The 22,837-nt window shown below is 61.9% G+C and overlaps 6 protein-coding genes and 1 non-coding gene across 7 annotated transcripts; 2 read left to right on the top strand and 5 right to left on the bottom strand.

Moving 5' to 3' along the window:
* Positions 1–3,357: 3,357 nt before the first annotated feature.
* On the bottom strand, positions 3,358–3,431 carry VTJ83DRAFT_t33. The gene has a single exon. It is a non-coding gene; the product is annotated as a tRNA-Val (tRNA).
* Positions 3,432–3,801: 370 nt separating this feature from the next.
* On the bottom strand, positions 3,802–5,453 carry VTJ83DRAFT_2409 (uncharacterized protein; the record flags this gene model as incomplete). Its single annotated transcript, XM_071008676.1, has 3 exons — positions 3,802–4,087; positions 4,188–5,039; positions 5,119–5,453. The coding sequence occupies 3 exons, from the start codon at positions 5,451–5,453 to the stop codon at positions 3,802–3,804; spliced, it is 1,473 nt and encodes a 490-aa protein (XP_070868949.1).
* Positions 5,454–6,735: 1,282 nt separating this feature from the next.
* VTJ83DRAFT_2408 (uncharacterized protein) lies at positions 6,736–9,691 on the top strand (the record flags this gene model as incomplete). The annotated part of the gene is made up of 6 exons (XM_071008675.1): positions 6,736–6,781; positions 7,957–8,076; positions 8,142–8,167; positions 8,236–8,646; positions 8,751–9,205; positions 9,268–9,691. The coding sequence occupies 6 exons, from the start codon at positions 6,736–6,738 to the stop codon at positions 9,689–9,691; spliced, it is 1,482 nt and encodes a 493-aa protein (XP_070868948.1).
* A 633-nt stretch (positions 9,692–10,324) lies between these two features.
* VTJ83DRAFT_2407 (uncharacterized protein) lies at positions 10,325–12,685 on the bottom strand (the record flags this gene model as incomplete). The annotated part of the gene is made up of 4 exons (XM_071008674.1): positions 10,325–11,176; positions 11,340–11,465; positions 11,548–12,417; positions 12,503–12,685. The coding sequence occupies 4 exons, from the start codon at positions 12,683–12,685 to the stop codon at positions 10,325–10,327; spliced, it is 2,031 nt and encodes a 676-aa protein (XP_070868947.1).
* A 1,379-nt stretch (positions 12,686–14,064) lies between these two features.
* VTJ83DRAFT_2406 (uncharacterized protein) lies at positions 14,065–16,760 on the bottom strand (the record flags this gene model as incomplete). Its single annotated transcript, XM_071008673.1, has 3 exons — positions 14,065–14,399; positions 14,522–16,151; positions 16,293–16,760. 3 exons carry the CDS (start codon positions 16,758–16,760, stop codon positions 14,065–14,067), a joined length of 2,433 nt encoding a protein of 810 aa, XP_070868946.1.
* Positions 16,761–18,161: 1,401 nt separating this feature from the next.
* VTJ83DRAFT_2405 (uncharacterized protein) lies at positions 18,162–18,905 on the top strand (the record flags this gene model as incomplete). The annotated part of the gene is made up of 2 exons (XM_071008672.1): positions 18,162–18,287; positions 18,510–18,905. The coding sequence occupies 2 exons, from the start codon at positions 18,162–18,164 to the stop codon at positions 18,903–18,905; spliced, it is 522 nt and encodes a 173-aa protein (XP_070868945.1).
* Positions 18,906–19,400: 495 nt separating this feature from the next.
* VTJ83DRAFT_2404 (uncharacterized protein) lies at positions 19,401–20,956 on the bottom strand (the record flags this gene model as incomplete). The annotated part of the gene is made up of 5 exons (XM_071008671.1): positions 19,401–20,182; positions 20,247–20,430; positions 20,523–20,662; positions 20,744–20,804; positions 20,900–20,956. The coding sequence occupies 5 exons, from the start codon at positions 20,954–20,956 to the stop codon at positions 19,401–19,403; spliced, it is 1,224 nt and encodes a 407-aa protein (XP_070868944.1).
* Between the last annotated feature and the right edge of the window lie 1,881 nt (positions 20,957–22,837).

Genomic DNA, 22,837 nt, shown 5'->3' with positions numbered 1-22,837 from the left:
TGGTCGAAGAGCATCAAAGTCCCGGGTTCGGAAGAAGGCCGAGGGTCTCATGAGCTCGGCCGTTTCCCAATCCCTTGACCCAGAGCCTCTCCTTTTTGAATCTCTTGTCCCGCGACGGGGTCCCTCCGGAGGGCTGAGCGAAACAGTCTCCGGTTCGATGAGCGATGGTGTCTGGTGTCTCAGCGGCCGGCGTCTCGCGCATCAAACATATCCACACCCACACACGCTTCGCTTTCGCCACGGCCTTGTGTATCCAGGCCGCCCCGTGAGTTCCCAGGTCGTCCGGTGGACGAACCATTGATCTGCTCGGGCAGGCCACACAGCCCCGAGCCGCCCCGTCCGCAGGCCCCATGGAATTCGGGCTCTGGCAGCTGGCGGCTTGTTTTTGTTGGCCGGTTGGTTGGTCATGGCTTTTTCTTTTCTTTTGGTTGGCAGTGCGACGGTGATGATCAAGTTAGGTGATTGTCACTTGGGAAGAAGAATATGGATGTCTCGGGACGTTTGTGTATATATCTGTGCATATATGTGCGTATGTGTGTGTGTGTGTATGTGTGACTGTGTTCCAAACCCGTAACGCCAGCTACCATAAAGAAAGCAAATCACGAAACAAAGCTCCCCCACCCCAATACGGCCTCATCCCCTCCCAGGATGCCCCCCCTTCATGTCATGTCATCATGTCCTCATCATGGTATCATACCCTTAAAACCTCCTCCTGGGCCCATAGCCCGGCCCCGGCCTGTGACCCGGAGGCGGGCCATGCGGGTGCCGATGCGGCGGTCCGTGGGGATGGCAGTGGCCCGGAGGAGGACGAGGCGGGCCAGGACGATAATACCGCGGCGGGCGGTAGCCGGGAGGGGGAGGAGGGCCGAACAGGGGCCGAGGCGCGAGGACGGGCTCGTGGTAGTAGGCGCGGCGGCTGGTGCCGAAACACATTGTGTAAATGCTGTGTGGGTGGTTTGTTTTCGTTGGTTGTGGCGTTTCAGTGACGAGGGGATGATGGTCACGAGGAAGATGGCTTTCTTGTGGTTTGCGGAGTTGGAGAGAGAGTGTTCGTTTCGGTGTCCAAGCAAGGAAGTCTTGCGCTTGGGATGATGCTGGCTTGAATGTCTGATGATCGATGATGTGATGACGAAGACGATGAGATGAACCTACTGATGACGTGGGAAAGCACGAATATTTATCTACATGGTTCCAAGGACCTCAACCTCTGACGTCGTCGTCTCCTCCTCCCCCTAAGCCCCCCCTAGCATCTGATCTCAGCGACAACCCCGGACCTCGGTTCGGGGTATCCCCGTTGGCCGTCCCCGACCTTCCCCATATGACTACTGTGTAGTTGGCGCGGACCGGACACAAGTGCATGGGAGGACCTAGTATAGTGGCACACAGTATTAGACGCTACGATGGCGGTAGGAGGTCAGCTATCCAAATTTACATATCCGGCTTGTGAACAAGACAAGCTTCCCCCGAGCTGCGGGCGAGAGCCCATTGCGAGACGGAGACCGGCCTGAGCCGATGGTGGAGCCCCCGAGGCATGGCGGCGGCATGACACTTGTGGCTGTGTGGTAGTAGTCAGTTCGCTCCACCACGCACGGCACGCACAGCAGGCGAATGTTGGGAGTCCGAGAGGGGGAACGGCTGGCTACGTTCACACCAACACGTCGGATCGGGTCAGGGAAAATCACCAGGCAGGCAGGGAGAAAAGAGGAGAGAGGAATGCTCCGTCTACATAGTGAACCAGTCCCAAGGCACATGATTTCCATTGAAGTACAAGGACGAACAAGCCATCTCCCAACGCCCAGCCATGAACGCCATGAAGCCGCCAAGAAGCCACCCCCCCCCCCCCCCTTCCCCCCTCTTCTCGTCTACTATAGACATGATCTAGCCGAAACTACCCCTTTCTGTTCCCATGCATCCCGGCGAATAATGATACATGGTTTCTTGACTCCGTTCTTCGATTACCACCTCCTACGTCCTCCAAAGCTAAACATGCCCGCCCTGCGGCCGGGAACAGGAGCGCACGGCGGGCCGTGGTGATGATGACGGATGCCGGGAGCCAGAGGTGCGGGGCGAGGGCGGAACGGCGAAGAGAGGCCGCCGTAGCGGGGCCGGGGGGCCATGACGGGCTCGTGGTAGTAGGCGCGGCGCGAAGATCCGAAACACATGTTTGCGTTGATGGGGTTGGTTTGGTTTGGGTTGTCGGTTGGCTTGAGCCGGTGCTATGTTCTTGTGGCGTTGATGAATATCTATCTTTGGTCCAAGGTTCAGAGGTAGGATGTTGATTTGGTTCTTGAAGATCTGATGAGGGACAAACCGAACCTGAGCACACTCAATGAGGATGGGGAGGATATTTATATACGGCTTCCTTCAAGGCAAATCCTGCCCACCAGACCTCAGACGTGTCTCTCCTTCTCCATGGAGGCCTGCCGCCGTTGTCCTCCGTGCTTCATCTCGTCCCCGGAGGGATGCTGCCTTGCTTTGGGAGAGCATGACGCTGGGAATTTCCTGCGATCATCATAGAACTTGACAGGCCATCACGGTAACTTGGAGCGTTGCAAGGTCGGAAGCTCTTGGCGGTGCGGCTCGTCGAGGAAGCAAGACGTCATCGTGCAGCGCTTCGGGGCTAACGGACGACATCCGGGGCCTGCCCCGCTTGTCCCAATGACATGCCACCCCTGAGCTCGTTGTGAGATCATCAGAGACTCGCCACACACCTTAGCAGACCTTTCTAGCGAGGTGGAGGCTTTGGTTGGGGGGGGGGGATCTGCGGCTGTGCTGCTACCTCCAAGCAATGCGGTCGAGATCGACGAGAGGAATATGGCTTGTAACCGTTCTCGGTCCGCCCAACCAGCATCTCATCACCATGACGTTTGAGTAAGGGAAGAATACACGTAGGACTCCCACCCCCCTCAACCCTCATTCTCTTCTTGTTCCAACCCTCTAGGACGGACTGGCTGCACGTGCTGCAGTGCACAAGATCCAGCGTTGCCAAAAGGTTCATGCCACCCTCTGATAGTAGCTCAATGGTCCCGGGCACGCTGACTCGCCACCTATGGAGACGACAACCCAAAGCCTCCGCCATCATGGTGTAAAGACGCGACCGTACCATCTCGGTCTGCTCCACTTCCGGCTCCCTCCGGTGTGGACACCCATCGACAGCAGCAGTCGCCGTGCTCCGATGGGAGGGCCCGTGCTCGCTCTGTGTCTTCGGTCTTCTCCAGGTCGTCTCCAGTGCTAGGGCGTGGTGGAGGTAAGAAAAAAAAAAGGTTCCACAGTGTAAGTGTGGTCGGAAGCGCGAAAAAAAGAGGCGCCGAACTCCACCACGAGCTGTGGAAGTGTTCGGACCAACCCATCAAAGCTTGATTCGATCCAGGTTCGAACTGGAGACCTTCAGTGTGTTAGACTGACGTGATAACCAACTACACCATCGAACCTTCGCTTGTACGTTTGTTGGCGTTGCAACGTGGTTGCACACGCTCATGAGCTCCGAAACGAACGGCCATCCGTGCACAACTGGAGGATACATATCTCACCATTTTTTTTTTCGTACTCTCCAATACCATCGCCGACATGCAGGGAAGAGAACCTCGCCATGGACCTTGGATCCAACCAGACAGGCAGACAGACAGATAGACAGACAGACAGACAGACAGACGCATACCTACCACGTACCATACACAACAGAAAAGAAACAAAAAGAAAACGGCAGGAAACATACAAAGAGACCGCATTTTCTATCATGTCCCGATACTCGTCTTTGCCTCTTCTCCTCTCTTGTTCTTTCGGATCCCCCACCTCTCTCCTCTATTTCTTACCCGCCACGTCAAACTTGAGCTCCACCCTCCCCACCACCCACGCGGCGAAAAACACCGCCATGGCGCTCGCAAACACCACCAACGGCTTGCGCAGGCTCGCCGACAGCGGGTAGTCGTAGCTGACAAGCAGCTCGCGGTCCCGGAGCTCGTCCACCAGGTTGCGGGCCTGGATGATGAGCGCGGTGCGGCCGATCGTGTCGAGGAACGTGCGATGGATCTCGACGTCGGCCGAGGCGATGGACTGTGTGGGGATGGTGGTGTGGAATTTCACGTTTCTGCGTTGGGGGGGAGGAAGGAGGGTCAGCAAAAAGAAACAGAAATTGCCTTTTTTTTTGGCGTAGGGAGGAGGTGAGCGGCGGGGGAAATGCAACGTACCGAGCGCCCTCGGGCAAAATCACGCGGACCTGGACCTGCTCGTACTCGACGCCCTCGGCCTGGCGGGGCCCCTCGAGGAAGGGCACGTTGAGCACGAACCCGCCGGCGGGCGTCTTGCGCAGGTAGCTCTTGGCGTCCGAGTTCCAGCCGATGGTGAAGGGGTACTTCCAGCCTCCAAAGACGGGATACCGCGGGCGAACCTCGAGGAGGGCCTCGCGCTTGCCGCTCCGGAAGCGCGAGGTCGACACGTTGCCGATGACGTCGGTGTAGTAGGCGTCGGCGCTCCCCGCGCGGAGCGGGAACTTGAGCTCCTTGAGGGCCCACGTGTTGGGCTGGTAGTACTGCGACTGCTGCCACTTGACGCGGTTGAAGAGGGCCGACAGGTTGGCGCCGCGGTGGTGCAGCGTGTAGCGCTCCTCAAAGGCCACGTTGCCGCCCCAGTGGCTGACCTCGACGTCGCGCTCGAGGCGGGACACGTGGGTCACGGGCTTGTTGAACTCGTAGCGCACCGCGACGGGCTGGCTGGCGCCGGCAGGCTTCTCGTCGAACGGGCCGTAGGTGAGCTTGGAGCCCTGCTGCTGCGGGAACCGGGCGACGTCGCCGCTCCCGGGGAGCTTGGTGTACTCGGCGATGGTGCTCGAGGGGAACTTGACGTCCGTCTTTTGCTTCGAGGTGGCGTAGGCCGAGGGCGCGTAGGCCGAGAAGGCGTACGCGAGGTGCTGCTGGTCTTCCTGCTTGATGGAGGCCGGGCGCGGGGCGTAGGCCTTGAGGAGGTAGTAGGTGATGCCGAGGGCTTGCTGGGCGCCGGGCGCCAGGGCCTTGGGCAGCCGGATGCGGATGTAGTGGGTATCGCTGCGCAAGGCCAGGTTAGCAGCCGGGAGCAAGGGTCGCCTCGGGGATCCTGACGGGTCTCTCTCTGCGAGCACCGCACCTTTGGTCGAGCTCGACGGCCTCGGCGACGAACGGGCCCACGGAGCCGTCCTTGCGGTCCTTCACCTCGACGCCGCCGAGGCGGGACAGCTGGTCGGCGGTAAACGGAACGTAGTATTCATTCTGGGGGGACTTGTCGATGTTCTCGACGAGGACGTTGATGCTCTCCTTGACGTAGTTCTTTTCGAGCGAGATGATGTGGACGAGGTTGGCGTTCTTGAAGACCTGGGGCGGGCGGAAGGTGGACGGGTACGTCTTCCTGTCGGAGCTCGTCGTGGCGGCCGAGGCCAGCGACAGGAGCGACAGGAAGGCCGAGAAGACGACCGACGTCTTCATGGTGCTGGCCGAGGGGACGAGGACGGCGAGGGGATCATGCACCCGTGGCAACGGCGGCTGGGCGTCGGTGGGGAGAAGCAAGACGGCTGTCGGTGGCAGGGGGGGAGGGATAGCGGCCGTCTCAAAGCTGGGTGTCGCCGGCCGTCTGTTTCTACCTGGCGCACGAGATCATGGATGATGGCGTGTTGGGGGACCGATGCCAGCTCCAAGACGCTTTGCCTCTCTCTCTCTCTCTCTCTCTGCGTCTCTGTGGTGTTTGCTGGTGGTTTCCCGAACAGCTTACGTTGCTGAAATGACCCCTGTCACCCGCGCAGCTGTGGAGACGGGGCCGGGGGGGCCGGCGGGGCGGGGCGGTGATTGGCCAATGTCTCTGCCAGATGGGAGCTCGGCCTCCGGAGCTTAATCCAACCCTCACCCGTCCTCCAAGCTCAACCGGTGGAAGGGGCCGAGCTTAAGAGTGCGTCTGGTTCGCAGGGAGCCCCTACCGGGCTGACAGGTGGTGCATCCGAGCTTCCCTGATCCTGGTTCAGCGCAGAGGCCCGGCGTCGGGTCTAGAAGTTCTATGCAGGTGGTAGGGTCCCTCAGCAAGCGCGGGTACTTGAACCCCCCCCAACGCGTTTCATCCAAGACGCTCACGGCATGGAGAAGGCGTCCATGAAATGGGCGATTCCGATCACGGTCACCTCGGCATGGTCGGGTGCCCGGCACCCTTTTGTGCTCTGGCATCCGGCTTGGTACAATGGAACCTACGCTACGCTACACTCTGTACATACTGCGTAGGTCGTCATACACCGCACCGAAGAATGGAGAACGCAACACGGCGCCTGGCCCATCGCCAACCCTAACCCACTTATACTTGAGGCGGCCCTCCCACCCACCCACGCCCCCCCCAAAAGTGCCCGACGCTACCTAGTGCGGGGTATTGTCAGCGACCATTAGCAGCTCCCAGGTTGGCCGCCACTCTCCTGGCTGTGGGGGTTTTTGGTTGCTTTTGCCTGATACTTAATGGCTGGGCTGATGACAGCCTCAGGAATTGCTTGAACGGTCCCGGTCGGGCAGCGGCGGTATTCGTGGGGGCTTGCAGCTTGCATTCGGACAGGGAATAAAAAAAAGGAACCTAAGGGTCACCGCAACGCCAGAAAACAGCCATCACCACCACCTTTCACTTGGCATCCTTGGGTACCTTCGCCGAGCTACCTCTCCCCCAAGGCCCAAGGCAGACACCGACACGACACCGCCGTTCAGGGGCTCCGACAAGACAAAAACCGCCTAGACGTGCACCATGGTCGGCCTGGGACCCAAGCCTCCTCCGTCCCGCAAGGGCACCGGTACGTGTCTTCCCGATTTCGCGACTCCGAGCTGCCCAGGGGCGGCAATTGTCCGGTCAAGACATGCAGCTGCTGTCCTGTCTCGGTTGATTATGCCCGTGGCTAGTTCTCTTGCAGCGCGCACAACACACGCACAACACACACACACACACACACACACACACACACACACACACACACACACACACACACACACACACACACACACACACACACACACATATACACATACACACACACATACACACACACACATTCACACACACACACACACCCACGCACACACAACCTGAGGAACCCACCAACCTGAGCTGAGCTGAGATGTCTCGCTTGCCGTCCTGAGCATGGACAGGAGAACCACCAGCGGACATGGGCATGGCGGCGCTTGCTTGGAGGGTTGGGGGAGGGGAGGGGAGGGGGGGTGGAAGGGGGAAGGGGAAGGGGGGTTTATCGAGGCGGTTTCTCTTACCGCCTTTCCTTCCTCCTATCGTCAGCGCCGCCGCTCTTCGGCGCCTTTTCCCTCCCTTCCCCCTGCTTGCACCTCGTCCACCGGCTGTTTCTTGTCTTTTGTCTCTTGTTTTGTTTTGGTTTGTTTTTGTTTTGCTTCCATCGGCACACCCCGGCTGGTGTGTTGTGTGTGGTGTGGCAGACAAAAACGGCTACGCCAGCAACATCCAATTCCCACGTTGCCACGGCCTGGACCAGGTTTCGGTCTTCTCCGTGACATCACTTGTTGGGTTCCTTTTCCGGGCCCCCGATCGCTACCTACGCCCGGGTCTCATTCCTGCATTCGCTTCTATCCTTCCACCACCCCCCCCCCCCCTCCCCTCCCACCTCAACCCTCACGCTACTAGTGACAACGTCCGTCAGGTCGGCCCGTCATCTCGGGTCCTGGCATTCTCTTTTGGGTCGCACGGCTGGATCCTAGCTTTTCTGTGACCCCAAGCTTGGAATTTTCCCTCGCCAGCTACCCCCTTTCTCCTCGTGGGCTTTGCGGAATGACCCCGTTCGGCCCATCCATGTCCCTTCTCCATCCCGATCCCAACCACCTCCACCAGCCTTTTCTTCCCAGCTCCCTCGGTCGCCAAAGCCAGCGCAACGGCAGCAACCCATCCAACCAAGAGGGCAAGGGGCAGCAGTGATCCGAGCCCGACATCCACTAACCATGACGGCAGGGCTCGCCGAAGCTCCCAAGGATCTCGTCAATGAGATCAAGCGCCTCGAGGAGCTCTTTACCGTGGGCACCGCCAAGCTCAAGGAGATTACCGACCACTTTGTCCATGAGCTGGCAAGAGGTGAGCGAGCCCGGCCCGCCGCGGAGCGACAGCCATGGCCGTCAACGCTAACACGCCGCCTCTAGGACTCAGCGTGGAGGGCGGCAGCATCGTGAGTGGCCCTCCGAGGGACGTGGGATCCATGCGCAGCCGGACCCGGCGACTAACTCGCCGCCACAGCCCATGAATCCCACATGGGTCATGTCGCGCCCTTCGGGGTATGAGACAGGCAGCTTCCTGGCCCTCGACATGGGCGGCACCAACCTCCGCGTCTGCCAGGTCACCTTGACGGAGCAAAAGTCCGAGTTCGACATCATCCAGTCCAAGTACCGCATCCCCGAGGAGCTCAAGACGGGCGACGCCGAGGAGCTCTGGGAGTACATTGCCGACTGCCTCCTGCAGTTCATCGAGACGCACCACGGCGACGTGTCCAAGATCGAAAAGCTTCCTCTCGGCTTCACCTTTTCGTACCCGGCGACCCAAAACTACATCGACGAGGGCGTCCTGCAGCGCTGGACCAAGGGCTTTGACATTGCCGGCGTCGAGGGCCGCAACGTCGTTCCCATGTTCGAAGCGGCGCTGGCCGCACGGGTAAGATGAGCCTTCCCCCCGTTCCGCCGCGGCCCGCCGCGGCCCGCCGCGCCGCGCCGCGCCGCGCCGTCGTGATGCTGACCGGGGCCGTCGTTTGCCTCTAGGGAGTCCCCTGCAAGCTCGCCGCCCTGATCAACGACACGACGGGCACCCTGATCGCCTCGGCCTACACGGACCCCAAGATGAAGATTGGCTGCATCTTTGGGACCGGCTGCAACGCGGCCTATTTTGAGGATTGCGGGTCGATCCCCAGGCTGGCCCACCTCAACCTTCCTCCCGACACGCCCATGGCCATCAACTGCGAATGGGGCGCCTTCGACAACGAGGGCAAGGTGCTCCCGCGGACCCCCTACGACGTCACCATCGACAGCGACTCGCCCCGCCCCGGCCAGCAGGCCTTCGAGAAGATGATCGCCGGCCTGTACCTCGGCGAGATCTTCCGGCTCGTCATGGTCGACCTGCACAAGAAGCCCGGCGTCCGCCTCTTCGCCGGCCAGGACGCGTCCAAGCTGTTCAAGCCCTACAGCCTCGACTCGTCGTTCCTGTCGGCCATCGAGGAGTAGGTCCAGCCCTTCCCACGCCCACGTCGGGCCCCGCCTCTTCTGACAGACGTGTGCCCAGGGATCCCTTTGAGAACCTCTCCGAGACGCTCGATCTGTTCCAGACCAAGCTCAACATCACCCCCACCCTCCCCGAGCTGGAGCTCATCCGACGGACCGCCGAGCTGATCGGAACCCGCGCCGCTCGCCTGTCCGCCTGCGGCGTCGCCGCCATCAGCAAGAAGAAGGGCTACACGTCGTGCCACGTGGGCGCCGACGGCTCCGTGTTCAACAAGTACCCGCACTTCAAGGCCCGCGGCGCGCAGGCCCTTCGCGAGATCCTCGACTGGCCCGACAAGAAGAACCCCAAGGACGAGGACCCGATCGAGATCCTGGCGGCCGAGGACGGAAGCGGCGTGGGCGCCGCCTTGATCGCCGCCTTGACCCTGGAGCGCGTCCGGGCCGGCAACATGCATGGCATCTTGCACCCGGAGAACTTCAAGTAGGGTTTCGAGGGGCGATGAGCCGCGGTGCATCGGGGCGCGGATGACGGGCTCGGTCGGATTTCCTTGGGATATGGCATCGAATATGCCGTGGCCATGGGCACGGGCGGCGATTGATCTGAAACGTCATGCATGCCGTTGTTTGTTGTTTGGGAGGGGGGGAGGGGGAAGGGGGGACTTTGGCGCAACGACTTAGATGGCAACCTTGAATGATGGTGCATTTACTTCAGGCTTCAGCCGGTCATTGGCATAAAGAGCCGGCTGGTCAGGTCGCAACAAGAGGTCATGGTGATGCGGATATCATGCGTGGCAGGTTCCGCCATGCTATCGAGGCCTGGCGTTGCTTGTTGGTGTGCGTGCGTGCCGGTGTGCCCTGTACACGCCCGTAAAGAATGGTGGAAAAACAAAAGGACAAGCAGACGAGACCTAACCTGGGCTGTCGCAGAGCGTGGAGAGATCAATCGCCACCCTCTCTTGCCCGACGCCCTTGGTTTTCATGGCTTCATCATGACAAGGCGTGGCAAGACGCCGCAAGCGGGTTTGGTTGCTTTCTTGGGATGCTTCTCTCTCTCTCTCGTGATGCCGATCGTTGAGCCTGTCTTGCATTTCTGTGTCTACATGGTAATTCTGCATAGATCATGATGATGAGGACGCCGCACCCGCCGCACCCGCCGCACCCGCCGCCTCCTCGTCCCTCTCCTCCTTCTCCCTCAATTCCGCCCTCCACTCCTCCTCGGCCTTGTCCAACGCCGCCTTGAAGGTGTCGATCAGGGTCTCCTCGTCCTCGAGCCCGACGCTGATCCTCACCTGCTCCCCCCGGGCGCCGAAGCTGCGCAGGTAGTCCTTGAACTCTTGCGGGGCCGAGATCCAGATGGCGTCGTTGAAGGGGAAGGCGAGGGTGTGGTGCGCGCCGAGGTGGGGGCCGTGGAACACGGAGAGGTGGTCGTAAAAGGCGATGGCGACGCGGATCGAGGTGAACTCGACGGCGAGGAGGCAGCCGTGGCCTGGTTGGAACAAGACCTCCTCCTCCTCGTCGTCGTCGTTGTCGTTTGCTTTTGTTGCTGCTGTTGTTGTTGATGACGATGATGATGTTGTTGTTGTTGTTGCTGCTGCTGCTGCTGTTGTTGTGCCGTCGGTCGCAGCGGCCTCCGAGGGCCGGAGCAGGCTCTCCCACGACGTCCTCGCCTGGACCTTGTACGGCTCGCGCATGACGGCCGCGAAGGACGCCGCCGAGTCGGTGAAGGGCGGGTACAGCACGCCGACGACGGGGGACTCGGCGCGGGCCACGTGCTCGCGCGCGAGCCACGAGGCCAGGGCGAGGGCGTTGCGGTTCAGGACGGCCGAGCGGGCGTGGTAGTCGGCGCTGTTGGCCAGGAGCTTGAGCGCGTCGGCGTGGAAGTACTCGTTGCGGAACCGGGCGCGGAGGGCGGCCGTGATGGCGGCGTAGCACCGCGAGGACGGAGGGATGGAGACGGCGCCGCCCATGACCTGTGTTTTTTTTTTCCCCTTGTTTTAGCATGATGAGATGGAGAGAGAGGGGGGGAGAGAGAGAGGGAGAGAGAGAGAGGGAGAGAGAGAGAGGGAGAGAGAGAGAGAGAGAGAGAGAGAGAGAGAGAGAGAGAGAGAGAAAGAGAGAAAAGAAAAGGCATACGTTGGCGTAACCGCTGAGGGACTTTGTGATGGACGTAATGATGACATCGGCCAGGTGGGAGACGTCAATGTTGCAGAAGGACCCGATGGTCTCGTCGAGGACCACGGGAACGTCGTACTTGTCGGCCTGTAGCGGTCCAAGTCAGCTCGGTTGTGGTCATGATCACCGGCCAACGGCCAACCCAAAAAAAAAAACATTCGATACTCACCACTTGCTTCAACCTCACCAGATCCACGCTCACCAAGATGGGATTGCACGGAAACTCGGCAAAGATGAAGGCCGTCTTCCTCCCCGCCTGCCTTTCCCCCTCCAGCCACTCGTCCAGCTCCTCGATGACCCTGCTGTCCCCGCCGCACCTCCCAAAGTGCTTCATCCCCCCCTGGCCTTCGCCAAACAGGGCCCACGAGCTGTGGAACACGGACCCGAGGACCGCGACGGTCCCGTGGCCCCTCACCTCGTGCAGCGCCTGGCTCGCGCGGTACACGGCGCCCATGCCCGTCGGGTAGAGCCACACGTCCTCGGGGCGGACCGCGCCGCCCTTGCCGCCCGCCAGGCCGGCCACGCGGCGGCGGAGCGCCTCGTGCGCCGGCCCGAGAGGGAGATGGGTGGCCTGCGGGATCGCCTCGAGGGCCGGCGCGGCGTCCTCGGCCGCGGTCGCCGACCAGCCGAGCACCCGCGCGCGCCCGTCCCGGGCGGCCGGCAGGAGCGCGGCCGCGAGGCGCGACGAGATGCCGACGCCGTAGTTCTGCCACACGCCCAGCGCCCCGGGGGCGCGGTCGGTCGGGTAGGCGACGGCGTAGAGCCGCACGACGGCCCCGTGGGCGTGGACGTCGCCGCCGCCGCCGCGGCCCGGGTGGGCGAGCGGGTCGAGGTCGGCCTGCGGCTCCGACGGGAGCGGGAGGGTCAGGGGGAGGTCGACGGCGCGGAAGAGGAGCTCGTGCGGGTGGACGCGGTGCTCGGGCTTGCGGGACGGCGAGGCGGCGAAGGCGACGGCGGCGGGGACGATGGCGGGGGAGGGGAAGAGGATGAGGCTGTGGGATTCGGGGAGCGAGAACAAAGGGTGGAGGACGTTGGCGAGCTGGACGTGGCGTAGGGTGGTGAGCATGGGTTTCCGGCGCTAGAGAGGATTGGAGAGAGACGGAATGAAAAAGAGAGAGACATACCTCCTTCACCTCGCGCCAGGGACCAAAGCGAGGGTAGATCGAGTCGAGCCGGTCGTAGACGTACTTCTCGCCGCGGCGGAGGGCGCGGGCCGTCTCCCAGCCGGGGATGTGGAAGGTGATGTTGTGAGGGGCCTCCGGGGGGAGGGAGTGGCCAAAGGCCGTGTCGATCTTTTTGACGGGCATGGTAACGAGGGGGAGGGATGCCTCTTCTACGCGCACAGGGGACCGGTTGAAGGCGAGGTAGCTACCGGCGTTGCGCCGCGAGGGGAACACGAGCGCTTGATTCCAACCTGTTTTCGGCAACCACAAAGACCGCCAGAAGCCCCAGCAGCTTGTCGATCGCCACCTTGTTTTTTTTTTTTTTTTTTTTTTCTTATTGTATTTAAGAGAAGGGAAGACGGGTGGAGCAAGCCGGGGGTGGTATACGGAGAAGGGAGTGTGGGAGTATACACCTCCAGGCCGTCGTCCAAAGGGTAAAAAGAGAGAGAGAGAGAGAACGTGGTCTGCGGAATTGTCCTCCCCCCACGACCAAGAAACGCCTCCTTGTGTCTTGGGTTCAAAAAAGGTCAACAACAGGGAGACAAGAAACAGCAAGCAAGAGTAGAACACAACCAACCCCCCCTCCAAGATATCCAGGTGCCACCATGCAAGCCCGCCAAAACCCGCCCGTCCGCAAAAAGGGCGTCCGATGTCGCATGCGCTCGGCGAAGGCACGGGCGTCCGTGGGACCGGATTTCCGCAAGTGGAGGGAGGGTCCCGTCCGACGGACCCGATGGAGAGGCCGAGGGGGGGGCGTTGATCACGACATCGCCAAGGGCACCCGTTTGGGAAACTGGGTGGATGATGAGAATGGGGGCAAAGTGTGTGTAAGGCGCCCCCCCCCCCCCCCGAAGCTCGAGATTTTGACAAAAGGGAAAATTTCCCTCGTTGACCTCCCCTGCTCCCTTTCCCCCCATGCGTCATCCGGACGGGGGGGGAGGGGGAGGAGACCGGGGGAGACATTTACGGAGCATAGGCTTTTTGTAACTCACATCGGACGACGGGCTCCGGGGTTGGACGGCTGGCTCGGGGTGGAGCCCCGAGAGCCGCGGTTCCCGACCGGGTTCCGGCCGGGCGGGGGCGGGATGCCAGGTCCTCTGCCGGTACCTACGCAGTAACTAGTTAACTAGCGCGCAGAAAAGCAGGACAGGACGGGCCAGGAGAGCAGAGGCATATATAGCATGTGCTCATTCTACGGAATGAAAAAGAAATGAAGAAAAAAGGAAAATAAATCAATAGTACAGGTATGCATAGCTACCCTGGCGGTTCGTTCCAACCACACCAATGCTCGCGCGACACAGCCGTTCCCGGACCCGGAGTGCTCCTCTCCCCCTTCCCCCCTTTTCCCATCCCGTATCCCTTTCCAACCGATAAATACATACATGGAGTACATAGCCAATTCCAGACATACAAACAAACATTTAGGGTTCACACGTGCATGCAACACGACGCAACACGACACAACACAACACAACACAAGCGACCCTCAGGAGCCTACCACCCGCCGTAGATCCTTCACGGGTTCAAGGCGCCATCCAACAAGCCCCCGGCAACCAGCCAGCCCACCAACAACCTACCACGCTCCCCTCGTCTTCCCTTCCAACGCATAGTTCAACGCGACCGCCACAAACAGCGCGCCGCAAAGCACGCTCGGCCCGACCTTGTCGTAGTACCTCGCCACCCTGCGCGTGCGGATGGCCTGGCTGCGGTACAGGTAGATGGCGACCGAGTAGCACAGCGACGCGAACGCCAGGAACGTAAACGCCGCCGCGGCGGCAAACGACCCGCGGTGGCCCTGCTCGGTGCTGAAGTTGAGCAGCGTGAGCGCGATGGCGCCGATGTAGATGGAGTATTCCAGCTGTTAGAAGAAGCATCCTCGGTCAGCATCATCATCATCATCACCACCACCACCATGCCATCGCAATTCCTATCCATCATCTATCCATCATGCGGAGATGCCAAAAAAAAAAAAAAACGTACCCAACCCAGAAACGTCCTCTCGGCCGCAAAGTACACCTTGGGCTCCACCCGCACGGGCACGTAAATCTTCTTTCCCGGGGGCGCCTTGAACCTCCGCTCCTGGATCTGGCCCGGCCCCAGCAGCGACTCGAGCCGGGCGCTCCGCGGCACCTGCGTCGAGCGCGGGCGCGGCACCAGGGCCTTGAGCACGCGCCAGGACCCGCGGGCCGCGCCGCGGGCCGACGCCCGGCGCGGGCCCGGAGGTAGGTCCAGCCGCCGACGCGGCGCGCCTCCTCGAGGCGGGCGTCCTCGTCGTTGTCGTCGTCTTGGTCGTCCTCCGAGTCGTACAGGTAGATGCCTTCGGCCGGCGGGCGGTCCGTCGTGGTTTGGTCTTCGACGTCGGCGGCCAGGGCGAGGGGCGGCCGTTTCGGGAGGGGCCGGCGGCGGCCGAGGAGCTCGGCTCGCCGGCCCGGCCGCTCGTCGCTGGCCGCTGGGGCGACTCGTCGTCCGAGTCGTCGTCGTCGTCCTCGTCGCTCAGCGAGGCCGTCGTCGAGCTCTCGAGCCTCTTGATGCCAAAGTCGTGGGTCGGGGGCTTGCGGATGTCCACGTCCATCTGGGGCATCCAGTAGGGAAGCAGGTGGATGCGGTCGGGGAAGAGGGTGGCGACGCCGTGGATGAACTTGGAGAACTTGGGCACGGCCTCGACGAGGTGGCTGGAGGTGAGCTGGCGGACCCAGTCCGGGGGCTCCTGGCCGAGCTGGGTCTGAAGCTTGACCTCGAGGATGGCGTAGGGGAAGCGGACAATGTCCTTGGGGGGCAGCTGCGAGAAGGGGTAGTCGACGCCGATGTCCATGCGGCGCCAGTTGTCGCCCGAGCGGCGGACGCCGTCGAGGTTGTCCTCGCGGATCATGGTGAGCTCCGTGTCGAGCGAGATGCGCACGCGGGCGTCGGCGGGCAGCTGGAAGGCGGTGCGGTGGTAAAAGGAGCGGCAGACGGGCCGGTACCCCTTCTTGAGGACGGACCATTGGATCTCGCGGGCCAGGCGCTCGTCCTCGGCGATGGCCTTTTCCGACTTTTTGCCCTCCTTGCGGGCCTTCTCGAAGATGGCGGGCGGCAGCAGCTCGCCGCGCAGGTACGCGTTGACGTTCTTCTCCTTGAGCGAGAAGCGCGCCTTGACCGACTTCTCGCCGGTCCAGTCCTCGCGGTGCGTCTTGCGCTCGACAAAGACGGTTTCGCTCTTCATGCCGCCGTACCACCGCAGGCGGATGGCCTCGGCGCCCTCCGTCTTCTTGAGGCGGCCCTCGTACAGGTCCCACGTGTTGGGGTTGTCAAAGTAGATGGAGGTGATGGCCGTGTCCTCGGCCTCGAACTTCTTGCTCGGGTTGAAGACGAGCACGGGAAGGTGCTTGAGGATGATGAGCTTGAGCTCGGTGACGTTGTCCGGGTGGACCCAGTACTTTGTGGTGTGGCGGATGAAGTTGGCCTGGCTGCCGCCGGCGGCGCTGTCGCCCTTGGCCGGGTTGCCGCGGGTGCGAACCAGGTCGTAGAGCTTGGACAGCTGGACGACGGAAGCGTCGTAGTTTTCCTTGTAAAACGGCTTGGCCTTGAGCCGGGTCTCGAAGACGGGACGGAGGTGCCATCCTGTCATTTTCTGGGCTGGGGGTTAGAGAGAGAGAGAGAGAGAGAGAGAGAGAGCTCTGGTGGCTGCGTTTTGGCGAGAGAAAAGAAGAAAAGGGTCCCCTCTTGAAAAGAAAAAGGGGAAAAAAAGGAAAAAAAAAAAAAAAAGACATACATCATGCTTCTTGATAATCTTGTAGAAGCCCGTGTAGTTGAGCTGCACAAACTTGGCCAGGTCATGCACGTCGGCGATGATGTCGCTGAGGTCCTCCTCGAGCATCATGAACTCCTCCTCGGTGGGGCCGTCCTCGCCCAGGCCGCGCTCGTTGAGGCGGTTGACGACGTCGCGGACCTCGCGCTCGCTCACGGCGATGCGGCGCGAGATCTCCATGGCCTTGACCTGCTGCTTGGTGTGCACCTTGTCGAGCTCGGCCTCGAGCTTGCTGACGAAGCGCGTCTCGTCCTCCTCGGTCCATTCGCGGCGCTGGACGACGGGCTTGGACGGGTCGGCTTTGGGGCCGGGGGCGACGGATCGCAAAGGGCCGCTGGGCCGCTTGAGGTCGGCCTTGAGGCCGTCATAGTCGATGTAGTGCCATTGGTACTCGCGAATGACGCTGGACCGGAGCTGCTCGCCGAACTTCATGGCGGCGACGGCGTGGCGGGCAGGGAGCCGCGGCGGCTCTCCAGGCGCTTGGCGGGAGCGGACGACGAGGAAGAGGGATCCGGGAGCGGCGGGCGCCGAGGCGGCGTTGCTTGCAGGGCGGTACGATGTCGTCCGGGAGCGGCGGCGTAAGAAAAGACGCGTTCGTTGGGGGGCGCGGTTGCAAGGGGAAGAGGGAAGAACAACAAGGTTGGGAGGAAAATGCGTCAGACGCCCACAAGTGTTTGTCTTTGTGCTGCTGTCCGGGATGGCTCCCTCCCGCCACCCAGCCAAGCTCGCGTGTTTCGGTGCCAGGCCGGGGAGGATCCTGGCGGTTCGGCTCCGTCAAGCTCCACCCGATCGTATCGGGGCGTGCTGTAGTGGTTTTTCGTAGCCAATATAATAACAGTTTGCGCCAGCGGCCAACTCCCTGAAATCGACATGGACAAACAGCAGCATGGCATGGGAATGGGAACGCTGCCTACGTCTTTCTGGCAGCGCTGCGAACAAGACGGGACCGGGACGGGGTGTTGGTTCTATGTTTCGTTGCACGTGGGACGACAATACGGTGCCATTGGCGAAGGGATAACGTTAGTTATCGTCGCGCCAGGGGGGGGGGGGGGGGGCTCTGACAACAACAACAGTCGCCAAAGCCGCAACAGCGCCAAGACTCTGTGACGTCTGTGGGGACCCGACCTGGACCGTGAGCCAAGATTTCCATTTCTGGGCAGCTTCCCACTTGCAGTTCGGGTCCCGTCTTTTTCAGCGTGGATAAGTTACCCAAACGGGACGTGCTCGCCATCAAAGAATTTGTGGCTTGCATTCCCACCCTTCTTCTACGTTCGCTTCCTTTTTTTTTTTCTTTTTTTTCTCCTTTCGTTGTCTTTCATTCTCAACAAGGTTGATGGGATGGGATGGGATGGGCGTACTCGATACATATTACTAGTACACTAGGAATGCTATCCTGCGCATAGCAGGCACCTTCAGCAGCCGTCACCGGCAGCTGTCCCCATCTCACAACCCTAACCCCCATTCTCGAACTCTTACGGGCTCGTGTGCCCCACTTCTCTCGGCCAACAAACCCAACTCCATGACGCATGGCAAACAGACAAGATGTGATGGGAATGATGTAGAATTGGAAAGCTGGGATCGGCGAGTCGCCAATCCTCTACTCCTACCTAGCCACCCGTCGCTATCCATCGCCAACCTCCCTGTCCGTGGGAAAGGGGGGCCAGCAACACCGCGTACTCCGTGGTATCTAGGCCGCCGTCCCGTAACATCCTCCTCCTCCTCCCCTTTCACATCCCACTCTCGGCTCGGCTCCCCAAGCTCGGCGAACCTCCCTTGTCCGTCCGCGTGCACCGCATCGCATTCCACCCACGCAACAACCCAGTAACATCCGCCATGGACACACCGGCCCGGATCAAGGAGGAATCCGCCGCCTACCTCCGCGCTCTCCTGAACAAGAACCTGCGGGTCACCACCACCGACAACCGCATGTTCTGGGGCACCTTCAGGTGCACCGACTATGTACGTCCAAGGCCCTCTTGTCCCCAAGCCGCCGTCCCGGGTCGCGCGAGGCGGCCCGGCATGACCCAACTCTCCCGAGCCTCCGGGCGGGGGGGGGGGGGGGGGACCCACCATGAAACATGCCCGTGAACCCCCCATGCGATCGCTGCCCGCCGACAAAAGGGCTTCGGCGTGCGGCGAGCTTCTCGCGATTGCCATGCTCACGTGTCCCCTGCGATCCAGGAAAGCAACATTGTCCTCCAGCACACCTACGAGTACCGCTTCCCGACGGTGACTTCGGAGTCTTTGGCGGCGGCGGCGGCGGCAGAAGGGCGACGGCAAGAACAACAGCAGCAAGCACGGCAAGCGGGACAAGAGGCCGCGACAGAAACGGACGCGCGGCCCGGCCCGGCATCCGCGCCCGACGAGAAAAAGACGGTCAGGCTCGACATGACCTCGCGATACCTCGGCCTCGTCGTCGTGCCCGGAAAGCACATCGTGAAGATTGAGGTGGAGGAGTTTGCGAGCCAGGTGCGCGGACGCCAGCCGCAGCAGCGGCGGTTGTTGGCGAAGCCTCCAGCCTCGACGGATGCGGCGGGAGCCGGGGTGGGAATGGGAATGGGAGCGGTGATAGGATGAGGGAGGGAGAAGGGGTGGATGAGGACTGAAGCAGCCGAGGAGACACAGGCGAACAACAAAATCATGCATGTAGTATAGATATGACCCAAGCCCAAACACAAAGAAACGAGTGATGCTCGGCAAAAGTAGTATACAAAAATGAGAGTATACCAAAAAAAGTCTGGTGAACGCGTTTCCCTTTCTTCCTCCCCGGCCAACATCAAAAGTGCCCCTCCTATCCCTGTTCCGTTTCTCCAGCAACCTCTCCCTTTCCCGAGCACATCATCATCCATCACCATTCATCCGGACCCCCCCTAGCTGTGATCATTACCTATTACGCCCCCAGACGTCGGCGCCGCATGGTCGCTGCTGAGTGGCTTAGCGTCCGTGAGACCCCGCGGCGCCGCGGGGGAAAACAAGAAGAACGAAAAACCAGCCCAGAAAGTAACCCCCTCTCCCCCCCTTCCTGATCCAAAAGTCGGTTCAGAGGCAAATTGCATGTCGGCGCGCGTCTCACTACACCGCCACCGCGTCGTGACTCCGTCCGCGCTGATGCATCTGCGGCGGCGGCTGCTGCTGCTGCTGCTGCTGCTGCGCCTGCTGCTGCGGCGCCTGCTGCGGCTGCACGTGCTCGCCGTTCACGCTCGCCTCCGTGTCGGCCGTCGAGTGGCCGGGCAGGTCCAGCTCCTCGTCGCTGCGCTCGCTCTCGTCCTCGTCCTCGTCGTCAAAGTCCTGCTGGCTGACGGGCCCCCAGCTCTCGCGATCGTTCAGCGGCGCGTCCTGTCCCGACAGGTCGTGGCCTTGGGCGAGCTGCTGCTGGCTCTGCTGCAGCGACGGCTGCTGGAACTGCAGGCTCTCGGAGCGGGCCTTGATGTTGTTGCGACGGCGCTGCGACAGCGTGCGGGAGCGGGTGGACAGCTTCGCCTTGACGGCGGCGTTCTGGGGCACCCAGTTGGCCAGGGCCTCCTCGCAGTCCTGGATGATGGCCCGGCTCGCCTCGTAGCCGTCGTAGGCCGGGCGCGTTTCTCCGGGGGTCACGGGGGTGTCGTCGATGAGATCCAACAGGTGCTTGCCGTACGAGGCGATGATGGCCACCTTCTCGCAGTGCTCGCGCAGCGCGTCGAGCTGGTAGGCGTACGCGGCCTTGATCTTCTCGCGCGTGATGTTGGAGAGCTGGGCCTCGGCGACCAGCGACTCGGCCTCGGCGCGAACGAGCTCCTGCTCCAGGACGACAATCTTGGGCGAGTTGGGCTCCTTGTACTTGAGGTGGGCGATCTGGTCCGTGATCTTTTGCTTGCCTGCGAAAACAGCGTTAGCGCCCAGGCTTCGACGGCCGCCTCGGCCGGCTCGGGCCACACTCACGATCCCGGCTGGGCTGCACCGACGCCTCGATGTTCCGGATGCTCTTCATGGTGACGCGGTACTGGTCGTAGCGGTCGACGTATTTGTCCTCGAGGTCGCCAATCTCGTACAGCAGCACGCCGAGCTTGTCCGTGATGTCCGAGACATCCTCGTCGCAGGCTTCGCCCCAGATCGACAGTTGTTCCTGCGGCGTGCGGGTTAGACGGGTGTCTGGGGCTGAGGCCGAGGCCGAGGCCGAGGCAAGAAAGGATCAAGACCCCCAGGGTTCACACATACGGCAACCTCCATCCGTTCCTTGGCCACCAGCTCCAGGCTGCGCATGACGTTCTTCTCCATCTTGACGAGCTGCGACAGCTTCTTGGACAGGTCCGGGCTAAAGGCGCCGGCCGTGTTGCGGCGGAGAGCATGTCCTAAGCCTCCTGGGCGTCAACGGTGGACTATGAGTGTTTCGCCCAAGGCGAAGGGTGAGGGCACACGGGAGCGACCCGGCTGCTTACCCAGTCCTCCTTTTCCAAAGAGGCGACCCGACTTTGTGCTCGACGGAGGGGGAGGGGGGTTCTGGGGGGGGGGGGGGGGGGAGGGTCTGCAGTCAGCACGCTGGCGGCGGTCGAGGGACCCGAATGTCGCGCGGGAGGTGGTCAATGGGATCGCACCTGGATCTGAGAGGCGGTTGGCGCCCTTGTGGAGCGCAGCGAGTAGGTTCGATGCATCTTGAGGGCGATGGGTGCTGGTCTAGAGGGACGGGTTCTGGTGATACGAACGCGCGGCGGGTGGCTGACTTGTCTGGCTTGGTTGCAGAGGCTAGACGCGGGCCGACGACGAGGTGAAGGAAGGATGAGCGGATCGTGGGCTGGGCCGAATCGCGATCGCAAGCGACAAGATCGGAGAGGTTGTGCAGATGAAGACTGTCGAAAAGCAGGCGGTATGGATGGTTTTTTTTTGGTCCTGTTTCCTTTGCCGTGGGTGGTGGTATCGGACGATCGATGATGTTGTTTCCGGCCGAAGCACGACAGCGATGGGTTGGCACAGGGCAAAAGCTGGGATGAAGCGGATCAGGCGCCGAAACGGTGATTTATGTGACAAAAACCTGGAAGAAGATGAGCGGTGCGCCCAATGGACGCATGCAATGACGTCGCTGTGGAAATGCAAAAGCCGGGCTCGGGACTGGACTGTGCCGTTCACGGTGTTGGCGGTGGAACCAGACCAGCTGAGCTCCGTTCCTGGTCGTGGATGACCCCAGCGCAGCGGAGCGAGCTGACGTGACCACCTCGGCCTGCACGCGGCCTGGGCTGAAGTCCGGCTCCAGGTTGGTTTCAGGGTTGGTTATACGTGTAGTTACTCTATAGTAGAGAGGCCTGGGTGGGGGGGTCCTTTCATTCAGGGTTGGATGTGGCAATAACTAGTTTACTGCGTAACTACCGTAACCTCCAGAGGCTGTGACGTGACGAGACGAGACGGGGTACGGGAGGATTCCCCCGTCCCCACCCTTGCTTTGTAACGTGTAAGCGTGTAAGCGTAACATGCAGCGTAACGTTACGAAACGCTCCCTCTTTTCCCCCCCCCCCCCAAAAAATCGCCAAGACGCTTCCCCAATCGCGTCTCCAACCGCGTCCTCCGTCATGTCAACGACCATTCCCGTGCTGCAGTGACGTCGCCTGTCGCGCCATACTTGCTGCGTACATGCATCGCCAGCACCCGCCCTGATCCTCTCACCATCGCATTCGAGCTGGATAGGGGATTGTCGCCGCGCGACGCCGTCCGGTTTCGTCCAATTCGCGGTTCTGGGAAGCTCATCTCGGCGAGGCCATCCGGGCCGCCGAGTGGCATGCACCGCAGGCAAGCCGCTCGCGGTCTATGACGGAACAAGAGGAAGTCCGGCGGGACATGCGCCGACACGGCCATCATGGCTTCCGCTTCCAGTAATGCCATCGACTTGACCGCGGACCCGTCCCGGCAAGACGGCGCTCCCGCCGACGCCGACGAGGTCGTGGTTGCTGCCGCCGACTCGGCCGGCGCGAGCACCGCCTCCAACGACGAGTCCATGCAGGCCGACAGGGCGTCCGCCTCGTCCTCCCAGACCCAGGCCACAAGCTTTGCGTCGGCGCCGCGCCCGAGCCGACCCCAGACCCCGACGCCCTCCTCCGCATCCCCGACAAAGACGCCCCATGCGCCGCCAGAGACCTCGGCCCGCCGAGCCGGCACCCTCACTCCCTCTCGCGCTCCTCGCGGTCCTACGCCTGCCGAGATCCAAGGCGCGCAATCGCCTCCGTCCGCGTCCCCCGAATCCCCGCCCCCGAAGCAGAACCGAACCCCGCGGCCGCCGCCCGCGTCATCGTGCGGCCTCCAAACCCCCAGCGCCCGGACGCCGAGAGGTGCGGAATGGACCGTCGACAAGATGGCGAATGCCCTCGCTGAGCTTTCGGAGGAGGTCTACGAGGGCCATGCGCGCCTCGTCGAGTTTTTGCTCGACGAATCCGAAAAGGCCGTGCCGATTCCGCGACATCAAAGCCCGGTCGACGTCTTCTCCAAGATGCGCTCCATCGCGGTCGAGAACCCCCCGCCTGGGGTCGAGGCCATGTCGATCAAGTTCA

The sequence above is a fragment of the Remersonia thermophila genome, chromosome 2 (genome assembly GCF_042764415.1).
Source record: "Remersonia thermophila strain ATCC 22073 chromosome 2, whole genome shotgun sequence".
NCBI classification, from domain to species: Eukaryota; Fungi; Ascomycota; class Sordariomycetes; order Sordariales; family Chaetomiaceae; genus Remersonia; species Remersonia thermophila.
This window is presented reverse-complemented; position numbering and strand designations above follow the sequence as displayed.